General features: G+C 42.3%; 1 protein-coding gene across 5 annotated transcripts in view; it reads right to left on the reverse strand.

Annotated features, from left to right (window-relative positions):
* Positions 1-13,824, reverse strand: part of VPS35L (VPS35 endosomal protein sorting factor like) — a 117,627-nt gene that overhangs the window by 46,646 nt on the left and 57,157 nt on the right. For 3 of the 5 annotated variants that reach the window (XM_065411876.1, XM_065411873.1, XM_065411874.1), the window contains 4 exons: positions 12,321-12,384; positions 11,129-11,227; positions 8,509-8,586; positions 7,445-7,559 (listed from right to left, as the gene is read on the reverse strand). In XM_065411876.1, coding sequence (XP_065267948.1) covers positions 7,445-7,559; positions 8,509-8,586; positions 11,129-11,227; positions 12,321-12,384 — 356 coding nt within the window. The remainder of the gene's footprint in view (positions 1-7,444; positions 7,560-8,508; positions 8,587-11,128; positions 11,228-12,320; positions 12,385-13,824) is intronic. The other 2 variants (XM_065411877.1, XM_065411875.1) reach the window with 1 other exon arrangement.

Here is a 13,824-nt window from a genome sequence, read left to right on the forward strand (position 1 = left end):
TCAGAAAGTGTAGGGAAAAAGTGAGAACTGCCAAAAGCCAAGCAGAGTCGGACATTGCAAAGGAAATTAAAACCAACAGTAAAAGGTTCTATAATCATATAAATAAAAAGAAAACAAGGAAAGAAGAAGTGAAACCACTAAGCACTGAGAATGGGGTGGAGATTAAAGATAATCTAGGAATGGCCCAAAACCTAAATGAATACTTTGCCTCAGTTTTTAATAAAAGTAATGAGGAGCTTAGAGATAGTGGCAGGGGAGCGAATAGAATCAACGATAGGGAAGTAGAAATTACCACAACCGAGGTGGAAGTCAAACTCAAACAGCTTAATGGGACCAAATCAGGAGGCCTGGAAAATCTCCATCCAACAATATTAAAGGAACTGGCACATGAAATTGCAAGCCCAATAACAGGGATTTTTAATGAATCCGTAAACTCGGGGGTCATACCCTATGACTAGAGAATTGCCTAAATATAATAGCTATTTTTAAGAAAGGGGGAAAAATGATCCTGGAAACTACCGGCCCGTTAGTTTGAACTCAATTGTATGCAAGGTCTTGGAACAAATTTTGAAAGAGAAAGTAGTTAAGGACATAGAGGTAAACAGTAATTGGATAATATACAGCTTGGTTTTATTTGATCTGGAGAACCTTGAAAACTGGAGTAATAGAAATGAGATTAAATGTAATAGTGCAAAGTCATGCACTTAGGGACTAATAACAAGAATTTTTGCTACAAGATCAATTGGAAGTGACAGAGGAAGAGAAAGACCTGGGTGTATTGGTCAATCACAAGAAGATCATAAGGCACCAATGTGATGCAGCTGTGAAAAAGGCTAATGTAACCCTAGGATGCATTTCCAGTAGGGACAGGGAAGTGTTATTGCCTTTATACAAGGCACTGGTAAAACCTCATTTGGAACACTGTTTGGAACACTGTGTCAAACCAAGTGGTCTGCAACACATTTCCAATACTAAGTATGTAAAGAAGGGAAGACACCACAGGAGCAGAATTAAGGTAGTCGAACTATAATTCTACATTTTCTGGGTCTTAGATTCAAGGAGATTTTGGTTTTAACATCTCAACAGTCATGAAAAGTAATATGCACTCAAACACTGAGATGTACCTGCAACATTACCAAAGAGTTCTGTGTGGGAATTCATATTAATTGTCTAGTGCAGGGGTGGGCAAACTGTGGCCCGCGGGACGTCTATATCCAGCCCTTGAGCTCCAGCCGGGGAGCAGGACCAGGGACTTGCCGTGCTCCAGACGGGGAAGCGGGACCCGGGGCTTGCCACGTTCCACCCGGCGCTCGGGTCGGGGGAGTGGGACTGGGTTGGATGGCTCAGAGGTTCTGAGTGGGGCAGTCAGGGGGCGGGAAGTGGGAGGGGTCGGATGGGGGTGGGGGTCAGGCAGTTTGGGGAGGCACAGCCTTCCCTACCTGGCCCTCCATACAGTTTTGCAACTCCAATGTGGCCAAAAAGTTTGCCCACCCCTAGACTAGTGATTACACTGTGTTTATACATGTGGGTCAAATGATAAGAGTACTCATTTACATAAGAACAGTCATACTGGGTCAGATCAAAGGTCCATCTAGTTTTCCAACAGTGGCCAATGCCAGGTGCGTCAGAGGGAAATAATAGAACAGGTAATCATCAAGTGATCCATCTCCTGTCGTCCAAGTTCTCACATCAGAAATTTGGACATTTGCTGGGGTGCCGTGAGAAGGAAGGAGATGGATCATGAAGATGAAGTGGAAGAGTTAGGATCCTGTCATTCAGAGATGGAAAAGGCAATTAGATAAACGAGTCAGCCCCTGCTAGTGTAGAGTATAGCCCTTAGAGACAAGATAAACCAGGTATTGAACAGATTTTATTTCTAACAAAAGATCCAGTACTAAGCAACAACAAAGAATATACAAAATAAGGGGACAGCTAATGAATTAACAATAAAACACTAGCGGGAAAAAATGACTTCATTTTTGGGTCTGTGAATAGTTTGTCTACAAACAAGCTGCATAAACTCAATTGCACATCTGACTTTGCAACTCTTTTGTTTTTACAACATACTTGGATATAACAGCCAGCTTTTCTCTAAATCCCTCTGCCCTGATTATATGTGCAACATCATGTTCAGACAAAAAAAAAAAAATCTAACAGTGGTCTTGTACTAAACACCTTAGTCAGCTTCCTACGCAGCATGTTTGTGAGTGCAGCTGGAACTTACTAGTGAATGCACAGCTTTGGCAACATTATCAACTGAAACAGGAAGACAAGGTGTAAGTTATTCTTCCCTACATTTATATATGGACTCACAGAAATCAGAGATAGAACGCAACATATAGCCTATCTCCATGCAAGTGAAGGATTGTTCCCTACTGCAGTTTTAAATGACTAGTAATAAGGTTTCCACCACTTCTACTGGAAGTCTACTTCACAGTCCAATAGATGATCTCATCGGACAGTTTTTCCCACCTGAAACTATTTCTTGGTGTTAACACCTGAAATTTCTTGAAAGCTTTTAATACGAGACCCCTCCTTTAACAGTCACACAAGCAAATGACTTATTTGTGCTTGTTTTTTTAAAGTTAGGCTACAAGTTCAATTACAAAAGTTACAGTATACCTGTAAGGCTAAAACTTTGCATTTGTTTAGCTACTGACATTTAAACACCCTCACTTCACCCTTATCTCCTACTGGCCTTCAAAATAAATATGCATGACAGCCCTTTCCTCCCACAGTATAACAGCCTGTTATTAGGTGGGAAGTCAGACATAGGCTGCAAAGTAACATTCTGGCACAGACTGTTAGCAAGACAAGGAAGAGCTGTGTGCAGCTCAAAAGCTTGTCTCTCTCATTACCAGAAGTTGGGCCAATAAAAGATACCTCACCCACCTTCTCTTTCTAATATCATATACTCCTAGGAGAATTCTGCACCAAAAAAATAAAAATTCTGCGCACAATATTTTCAAATTCTGCAAAATTCTGCGTATTTTATTTGTCAAAATAACACAATATAATCACACCAGTTTCAATTATTTTTAGTCATTTATTTCAGAATAGCTGTCAGCAAGTATGTCTGTAAAAATACAGACAACAAAAAAGATTCAGGAAATGTTTTTTAACAAATAGATTCCTTACTAGGCACATTAATACAGAACTCTGAGTAGTAATTCATTTAAACTACAATACAGAACCATATTTCCCACCCCCCACAGAAGCAGTGCAAAGGCTTCGAGGAGTTGGAGCTGAGGGAGAGGGAAGTAAATTGCTGGGAAGGAGGTTGGGTGTGAATTTGGAGGGTTGTTGGGAATGGGTGGGAAAATTATGGAACAGGTTTATTTGGGGGCCAGGCAGGGATTGTTAGGGAGCTTCCCCCATGCAGACTCTGGCTGACCCCTAGCCTCTCCCATTCAGTCAGGCACATCTGCCCCTGTCTCCATGTGTTCCTGCACCCCCATGTGTCCTTGCACCCCCTGCCCATGTGTCCCTCCACCCCCACTTCCCCCATCCCCATGTGGCCCTGCACCCCTCCCCGTTCCCATGTGTTTCTGTGCCCCCACTCAGCCACCCCCTGTCTCCATGTGGCCCTGCAGATCCACTCCCATTCAACCCCTGTCCCAACAGCCCTTATGAGTCCCTGTCTGTGACCGCCCAGCAGCCCCATGCTGTCTGTCTCCCCATAGCCCTGGTCTCCTGACCTGGCCTGACAGGCCCTGTGAAGAAGGCAGGCTCTTTCCCTTCCCTTAGCTGCCCAGGAGCTGTTGCTCTGTTCTAGTGCCATAGTGCCCTCTGTTGGGCAAAAGGCAGAACTGCAGCAACTTTCCAGCAGAAGCTTTCTTCTGTGCAAAAAATTAAAAATATGCATGTCTCATTAATTATGCACACAGTGACACAGAATTCCCCCAGGAGTAAATGTCCTGGGACTGACACAGCTACAACAACAACACTGCACCCAGCAAGAGAAGTGTAAATTTTAGACACAAGTGCCTGCACCCTTCAAGCCAAGTTCATGTTGTTAAAAATAAGTTTTATTTGATTTGTCAACTTACATGCAAAACCCACCCCGATTCCATCAGTTGTCGTCCGCCCTCTCCCCACCCCACCCAAACACCCCTTGATATTTCATAGTAAGTTATGGTGGCAGTGACAGCAATATGAGCCAAATATGGGATCCTCTTCCATACATAACAAGTACTGGTTAAAATGTTACAACATGAGCTTCATTAATTCTTCTATATACATACACAAAGCTAAAATCAGAGATAACAGCCACCACAAGAAGATGTTTTCATAGTAATGCAATTTATGGCTTTCACTACAGAAGTGCACAAAAAAGTATAGGGAAAAACAATGTTTAACATACAAGACATGATTAAAGATAAAGAGAAGACCATGAAAAATCCCCAAGCATTATGCAAACCATATACAGCATTTAGGAAGCCCTTCACCCAGCAATGAAACACAGTAATCTCTGAGGCTAAAGATCACAACAATTTACGGGCGCATAGTAAAACTGCGTAACAGCTTAAGACAGGGAATGAAGGACACTGTATCCAGGTGAAGTAGAGGAAGCTGCTTTTAGGCAAGTATGCTCAAGCTGGAATTTGAACAGGACACCAGGGCTAACACTCATAACTCTTGCCATGGGATATTTTTTTTAAACCACAAGTGATCAGAACTTCTGTTTTACATCTTATCTAAGACATCTAGTAAAACAGAGCCCCTGACTGAACACCATGTTCAGGCATTAGTTTGATAATAATTCAGATCAAATGAGCACATATTTTGATTCCTCGCATTTCTCGATACTAGTCAATTAAGGTTGCCAGGCGTCCAGTTTTCGACCCGAACACCCGGTCGAAAAGGAACCCTGGCGGCTCAGGCCAGCACAGCTGACCGAGCCACTAAAGTCCAGTTGGCAACGAAAATAATTAGGGGGCTGGGGCACATGACTTACGAGAAGAGGCTAAGGGAACTGGGGTTATTTAGTCTGCAGAAGAGAAGAGTGAGGGGGGATTTGATAGCAGCCTTCAACTACCTGAAGGGGGTTCCAAAGAAGATGGAGCTAGGCTGTTCTCAGTGGTGGCAGATGACAGAACAAGAAGCAATGGTCTCAAGTTGCAGTGAGGGAGGTCTAGGTTGTGTGACAAAGTTCCTCCTCTATCTTGGTGGGTCCTGCGCTTATTGGCAGATTTTCTTCCCTCAGAGATTCACCATGTGGGTTGGGGAACAGCCCAGAGACCTTCCCCTCTGGAAGAACCCACAGTCCAGGTCAATTGGGAGGTTTGGGGGGAACCCGGGCCCGCCCTCTACTCCGGGTTCCAGCCCAGGGCCCTGTGGACTGCAGCTGTCTATAGTGCCTCCTGTAACAGCCGCATGACAGCTACAACTCCCTGGGCTACTTCCCCATGGCCTCCTCCAAACACCTTCCTTATTCTCACCACAGGACCTTCCTCCTGGTGTCTGATAACGCTTGTGCTCCTCAGTCCTCCAGGAGCACACCCTCTCACTCTCAGCTCCTTGCGCCTGTCGCTCCCAGCTCCTCACACTCGCACCACAAACTGAAGTGAGTTCCTTTTAAAACCCAGGTGCCCTGATTAGCCAGCCTTAATTGATTCTAGCAGCAGCTTCTTAATTGGCTCCAGGTGTCCTAATTAGCCTGCCTGCCTTAACTGGTTCTAGCAGGTTCCTGATTACTCTAGTGCAGCCCCTGCTCTGGTCACTCAGGGAACAGAAAACTACTCATCCAGTGACCAGTATATTTGCCCTCTACCAGACTCCTGTACCCCACTGGTCTGGGTCTGTCACAGTTGGATATTAGGAAACACTATTTCACTAGGAGGGTGGTGAAGCACTGGAATGGGTTACCTAGGGAGGTGGTGGAATCTCCATCCTTAGAGGTTTTTAAGGTCTGGCTTGACAAAGCCCTGGCAGTGATGATTTAGTTGGTGTTGGTCCTGGTTTGAGCAGGGGATTGAACTAGATGACATCCTGAGGTCTCTTCCAACCCTAATATTCTATGATTCTACGATTGGCCGCAGCGCCAATGGGGCAAACAGGCTGCTTGCCCGGCTCCGCACAGCTCCCAGGAAGCAGCTGGCATGTCCCTCTGGCTCCTAAGTGGAGGGGCAGCCGGGAGGCTCCGCACCCTGCCCCCGCCCGCAGGCACTGTCCCAAGCACCAGCTCCACAGCTCCCATTGGCCAGGAACCGTGGCCAATGGAAGCTGTGGGGGCAGTGCCTGCGGGTGGGGGCAGCATGCGGACCCCCCTGGCTGCCCCTCTGCCTAGGAGCCGGAGGGACATGATTCTGCTTCCCAGGAGCTGCATGAGGTCAGCGTCACCCGGAGCCCTCACCCCGAACCCCCTCGTGTCCCAACCCCCTACCCCAGCTCGGAACCCCCTCCCACACCCAAACTTCCTGCCGGAGCCAGCACCCTGCACCCCCTCCTGCACCCCAAACCCCTGTCCCATCCCATCTCAGAGCCCCATACTGCACCCCAAACCCATCATCCCTGGCCCCACCCCAGAGTCCGCACCCCCAGCTGGAGCCTTCACCCCCCCACACCCAAACCCCCTGCCCCAGCCCGGAGCCCGTACCCTCTCCCACACCCCAACCCCCACTCCAGCCTAGAGCCCCCTCCCTCATGCCGAACCCCTCAGCCCCAACCACAGCCGGGAGTCCCCTCCTGCACCCCAAACCCCTCATCCCCAGCCCCACCCCAGAACCTGCACTCCCAGCCGGAGCCTCACCCCATCCTGCATCCCAACCCCCTGCCCCAGCCCAGTGAAAGTAAGTATTGAGCGAGGGTGGAGGAGAGCGAGTTTCTAGTTTCAATACTAGTTTCTCTGGAACACGTGACACATTTTTAATAGCAAAGTATTTTCTTCATGGCATATTCCTTCTGTGCTTTGACATCTATCTTCCAGTACCACAACAAAATGCAGCACCACAATCAATGATTAGGGCTACCTGACTGAAGTACTTAGACCTTTAATTCTTCGCCAACAGTTTTTACAGGAATATCAATCTCCATGCATAATCATTTAGCTGGTCTAAGTTTCCTCCTCCTCCTCAAGAAAAATGTATTTAAAGCACATTATTTGCACACAAGTTCAAGTCCCTTATTTAAAACAGCACTGCTTTCTCTGAAGATATGCCATTTAAAAAAATCATAGCTGAGGCTAAAATAAGGAATAGTTGAATAAATACCTGAATAGCAGATCTCTCTTTTCTACAATAATTCCTATATTTTAAATATGCTATAATTTAGAAAAATACATTTTAGAATTATTTTACTTTGTGACTACAGCAAGGTGTGTAAGAATAAGGAGTGAAAGAGTTAACTTCAGTTTCAAACTGAATCAATATTATCCACAACTAGTAATATTCTGTTTTCTGGCAAGAAAGGATTATCATGCAATTGAAACAAGCACCTGTCTTACCTTGTGAAAGGCACTGATTTGCCAGGGCAACCTGTCCAGAGTTCAGGTACAAATTAAGACGTGCAAAGATACTAGTCAGAGATGGAATTGTAATGAAGCAGAAGGCAACACAAGCCTAAGAAAAGAAGAAAATGTATTAAAACATGACTCAAATAATTTCTTAAATCAGAGGTATAGCAATTTGAGGACTATGTTTGTTAACTACTGTTGTATATGCTCAAGCAAAAGCTTAAAAATATAACATGAGTAGGTATCTTTCCCACCTTCTTCTACAAAACACGGCCCACCAAGTATGTGAAGTTCAAACTGACCCAATTCTTGGGGTTTCCCTTTATTAACAGTGAAAACAATAAAATAAAGATTAGCTTAGAACTTCTTTGAAGGCTTTCTTGCTCCTAGGGTTCCTCCCTCAGGAGTGATCAACCCACACCCTAGATCCTCTCTCTCTCTCCAGAAAGTCAATCCCACTTCCTGTATATCCAGGTACCATGAGTCACTTGACTGTGAGTCAACACAATCCACTTAATCCTTCCCCAGCAAGATCTACACTTTCTAAGAAGGTGGGATCCTTCAGGGAAAAACTGGCACGCTGATATATATGAATCATATAGTTCTGGTGTAAAGACACACCTGCACTATGAGAATATATTATTTTAGATATAAGTATCCACTTTGACTTTTTGATTATGATACACATTGTCATGCCATTTAGCTTGCAGCAGCTCTTTTCTCCCCTTTATATAACTGGCTTGCATACAATGACAATTTGGAAAAATGAAATTTCCTTAAAGGAGGGCTTAAAAAACCTCACTTAGGGACCGAATCTTATCACCCTTACTTAGGCAAACTCATTGGACTCTGCAGGAGTTTTGTCTAATGAGGATGGCAGCAACTGGCTGTTAGTGAGTAAATATCAGTGCCCATAAGGGAAAGTGAGTTGATAAGTAATATGGAAACCACAAATGTATTTCTTCTGTATAAATTACAACCTTAGACTCCACCCATCGTAACATCTGTGCACATGGGATGAAGAATCTAGAAATATATTTGACTTTTGCACCTACCCGGACAAATGCAGCTGTCTTTCTGGAATGATTTCCCTTCATCACTTTTCTCGTTTCCATTGCCAGTTGGTTCACAGACTATGTATAAAAAAAGAAAGATAAGGCACTAATAGAAATGAATAGATTTACCAGGTCTGCAAATAAACACCCAACTCTTACCATTCTGTCAAGTTAAACATATGGGAAACAGAAGTAGCCAAAGGGATAACGTGTTCACCACAACTATATTTGGAGAGTCCTTGTCTGGCTGGCCAGAAAGAAAGGAGTTGTGGTCCCTTTACGGGCTCCCCTCTGCAAATGGGGCAGAAGGGGAAAGTTTACATGGACAGACAGAACACAGAAGAGCAGGAAGCAGCTAGGTCAGGTCTGGAGGGGGTACTGCCCTTCCTGCTGACTGGAAGAGGGGAGGGAGAGAAGGGGGGTAATTTAGACCCCATGCAATCCAGGAGAAGCCCTCTTTTACCTGGATCGGGCTGGCAGCACCACCCTCCCACCCATGAAATCTGAGAAAGAACCAGCTTCCTTCATGATCTGCTGTTGCCCCTTTTTCCTTGGGGACTGGGAAAGAATTTTTCCCTCACTGCAAGACTCGGCGAGATGGGGTGGGTTTTTTCCATCTTTCCCAAAGCAAGTCTGGGACCCTGTAGGGTTGAGGAGCGGTGTTCGGTTATAATGCCACAACTTAGTAGGTAAAACTCATGGCAGATGTCCAGTGCAGATGCTGGGTATGGACGGGTATGGAAAAGGATTAGAGAGAAAACATCTTGCAAAAGCTGAGGAAGGGGAGGTTTGGGGCTCCTACATCTGGAACAGTGAGCAGCTGACCCCTTCCTCCTTTTCTAGCCCCCTTTTACCTCATGCAAGAGGAGAGGGGATAGGGTCCCAGCAACTGGATGGCCAGGACCACGTTGGGGATTATATGGAAATGATTAGGAAACTATGATGATCCGCAATATACAATTTATTGCCATGTACTCCCAGATATTTTAAGTGATTTTGTTTTTATTGTGGCCTAACTAAACCACATCCATTGCCTCCTGTCTTTCTTCCGATGTGGCTGGACAATGTGTGCTGTTACACAAGATACTGATATGCCTTAGGTGCAGTATTTAGCCTAGGTCTAACCTCCAAGTAGTGAAGTATTTATCATACCTGCACTTTGAGTGTATTAGTGCTTTTGTAAAATTATTTGTTACATAAAAACAAGAATAAAAATAAAAAAAGACAATTGGTTGAATTTCCACCCAAGGCTGCTATAGGAGATAGCGAACTGTAAATTAGGAAGATTGAGTAAGTGAGTCAATCAGTATCTGTCTGTAACTCCCACTTTATAAACCAATCTAATTAGTAGCAATGGATTAATTCTCCCTGTCCTATTACCACCAAACACCAAAATAGTCATCCTGATTATTATGTTGCTATTATTTTTCAGTTACCCAACAGTTTTAAATTTAAAAATATGAAATTATGCTTCCACAGTTTGTTATGGGGGATGCATGCAAAGGCTAACCAGCACTTGTAAATTATACAGTGAATTGCTGACCTGGCATTTCAACCTTTTCCATTCCTATTTTTTCTTGGTTGCTTGAACTAAGCAAGAATGGGAAAATTTCTAATTACAAAAAAACTTCCCTACACTGATCTAGTCATATGAACTCAGCATATCTCGATATCATTCTGTCAAACTGATTTCTAAACATAGGAAGTTAGAACAAATACATAAGCCTGAAACGTAGACTCTTTTCATATACCTTATAGGGTGGGTTCTTATTTGTGCTCCTGGATTCCATAACTCCACCAAAGTCTTTGACTTTTAATTATTTATTTTTGTGAAATACTGTTTCCATCTTGTGTATAATAATCATTTAAAAATTAACACAAAAGAAAATAATTTAAATATGAAAGATATCCCATTTCTACTAATACCCAATTCATAATCCAGTTAGAACACCACTACATTTTTCAGAAGAAATGTGCAGAAGGTATCTATGGAAGAATTTTATACTGCCACCAATCACTGTGGTATTTCAACACCTTTCATATGCAAACAGCCAAGTCCCAGTGGAATTTATGAAGTCTCTGGCTCTTACCCTTTATACAGCTATAGAAAGGTCTACTTTTGACGGGGGTTGCGGGGGGAGGGGGAAGAGTTGATGTTATGCATGTCCTTCTGCTTCTGGTGCAAAAACTTGATTAAATAGGAAAATTTTGCAGAGTTTGACAAAGGTGGCCTGACTCTGGAATTTGTCTAATTTCATCTGGAAGTTTGTTCCAGAGACAGACCCTCTCCTTGAGACCACTCACATGATTCCTCCTGTGACTATCAGCCTCCAATTTCTGAATATATAGGAGGACCTTGTAGTATTGTTTGTTCCATAAACCAATGAATCTAATGAAACAGCTAATTTGCATCATTAAATGGTACTAAGTATGGGGGGAAAGCACACAATTGAAGAAAAATTTAGTGAGAAAAGAAAGGCAAAAACAAAGTCTACTCCTGAATACCTAGCGAAATAAACCTTAACACAGTAAATATAAGGAATGGCAATCGGGGGGGAGAAAGGGGGGAGAGGGGAACCCACTGATTGAAACAACATCTGCAGTTAAATTTTTTGCTTACATGAACCAGCTGGACAAGAACAGGCTCCAGATTGCAAAACATTGACCTAGCTTCAACATAAAAACTCAGCTGCTGCTCAAAGTCCCGGCCAAATGATACCTGGGATTGGGAAGATACAAAAAGCCACACTTATGACATGTCTGCAGCACACAGCTATTTGATCTTTCTATAATGTGTGTTGAATTAAGGTGCTCTGTCTCTTTCTCTCTTTTGTTTGTTCCAAAAGGGTTGGAATGAAGATCCTCAACTGAGGTTAAGTTGAATAATTTCAAAGTAACTTGCTCACAGCTATATTAGCGATAGAAGAGATTCTCCTTCAACTGTTCACCTTTCATAATTTAGCTTCTAGGGAAATCTGCAAGTTTTTCTTGTTTTGTTTTTATTATTATTAAAACAATATATGGTCTCTGATTTACAGCCTGAATATTTCTCAAGCATACTTATCAGCTTCCAGACTTCTGGAAAGGGATCTGATAGCTAACAGAATTCCTAACGTGAGGTTTATAGGAAGTGGGGGTTTGGTGAGGTTTGCATTTAAAAAATAAACAAATAAATAAAAGCAGCTTAACAGAAAACCCACATCATCACTCTACAAACAAATTAATGAATAAACCTTTTTATTGACACTAGTTTATTATGCACCCAACACAAACTGTTTTTTGAAGAGTGGGCATTTGTTTTTGTTTTTTAAGTTATTTTTTAAGTCCGTCTCAATTTTGGAATGCTGGAGGGCTCAAAAAACTGATTTTTAAAAAAATGTTTTTTGTTTTTAATTTTGTGTTGATCCCCCTCAGGTGTGGGCGGTGGAATTACATCTGCTAATGTTACTGTTCACTTGCTAGTGACCTGTGACCTTTCAGACTGTCACGACAGGCAAGACATTCATTAATATTCAACTTTAAAAACACGTATAGGTTTTACAAGATATTTAAAAACATTTAACAGAAGATTTTGATGCATGCAGTGATACCTACACTTTAAACTAGGCCTGTGATACCAAGTTGTATGACATTTCTTCAAAACATCTGCATATTTCCTTCGCTAAATATACTGGGTGGGATTTTTAACATATCCTGAGCAAGTTGGATGCTCAAGTCCCATTGAATTTCAGTGGTATTGGAGTGCCTATTTCCCACACCGTATCTCTCTCACAAAAAGTTTTCCCAGGCAATCATGAATACTAAATACTCACCATTTTTATAAATCCATTTATCAAAGATGCTAACATTCTCTTTTCATCTTCAAGTGTTAGTGCACTACAACAGTAAGTTTACATAGTCAACATAAGATAAGCCATCTTCAAAAAACAAATAAGTTTCAACTATATACGTATTTTACAAATTCTTAAAATTTCTTTTATGCTCACAGTATCTAATTCACTCATTTTAAGGACACATTAATCTTAGGCCTTGGCTACACTCGCGGATTCACAGCGCGGTGAGCGCGAGTGTAGTCTCTCCGAGGGGAATAGCTTGCAGCGCTGCGAGCGAGCGTGCAGCGCTGCAGGCGCTGATTACACTGGCGCTTAACAGCGCTGCACTCGCTGCGCTCAGGGGGGGTGTTTTTTCACACCCCTGAGCGCAGCAAGTGCAGCGCTGTGAATTGCCAGTGTAGCCAAGGCCTTATACTCATTTTTATACCCTTAATTTTTAAACTAACTTAAAATCACACTGTATTTATGATTGTCAGCTATTTTTAATAATACTCTTAAAGGGATATTACCAGGACAAGTTTTGCCTAGTATGTAAATTCTGTAAAATAAGATTTTATAAAATTTAGAGACCAACAGAAATGTTTCTATGAAATACTTTGAATCCCAGTGAAAAAAAGATATAGCCTTTATCCAGACTAATATTCTCAAACAGCAATTCAGCGGTGCAGCATTGAACTACAGCATGAAAACATGGATGAGAAATTGACTATAAACTAATTATAAACAAATTAGATTAGCTAATCTAAATTCATGTTCCTACTTGAGAGAAATACAAACAATTTAAAAAAACCCCTTAAATGTGATATTTAACATTCTTTCAGTTTTAATTCTCTAAGGTGATATTTATAAGAAGGTTTTTGTTTTAAGCTATGATTACTCAACTGTGAACTTTTAACTCTGTTACTATTACCACTGTCTCATTATAGTGTTCTCTAGAAGTTTTGCTGTCACAAATAGTACTACAATGATACATTTACTTCCAAAATTACCACAAATATATCTGATCTTTCTGAAAGCATAACCCAAATCCAATATGAGATAAATTTACATCACATAGAAATCCAATAAGCTAGATCTGTTTGGATGAAAATGGATATACAGAAATTTAAATTACAATTAACAAATCCTATTTAATCCTTTTACCGTTACGTACTCGTCTCCAGATTTGACCTCCTGTGTATCATTTTACCATTTTCCTAGAGCTGACACCAGATGGAAACAGGACAATAGTTTTATCCAGTAAAGAAGGAAGGAAAACCTCCGTCAAAAGAAAGAACTAGGGTGATCTGGACGGCTCAGGAGATTTTTAATGAGATCTACAGGTCAATTATATAGGTTGCCAGTTCAAATCTGACCCAGCTTGGTACCAGGGCCTAAAGTTGTTACCACTCAACAGCTGTTCAAGTGGCCTATGTTGTGCTAAGATCTAGACCGTGGGTTGAAGCTTTGCTGTACCAAAGTTTGTGAAAAGTGGCAGTAGTTT

The sequence above is a fragment of the Emys orbicularis genome, chromosome 10 (genome assembly GCF_028017835.1).
Source record: "Emys orbicularis isolate rEmyOrb1 chromosome 10, rEmyOrb1.hap1, whole genome shotgun sequence".
In the NCBI taxonomy this organism is placed as follows: Eukaryota; Metazoa; Chordata; order Testudines; family Emydidae; genus Emys; species Emys orbicularis.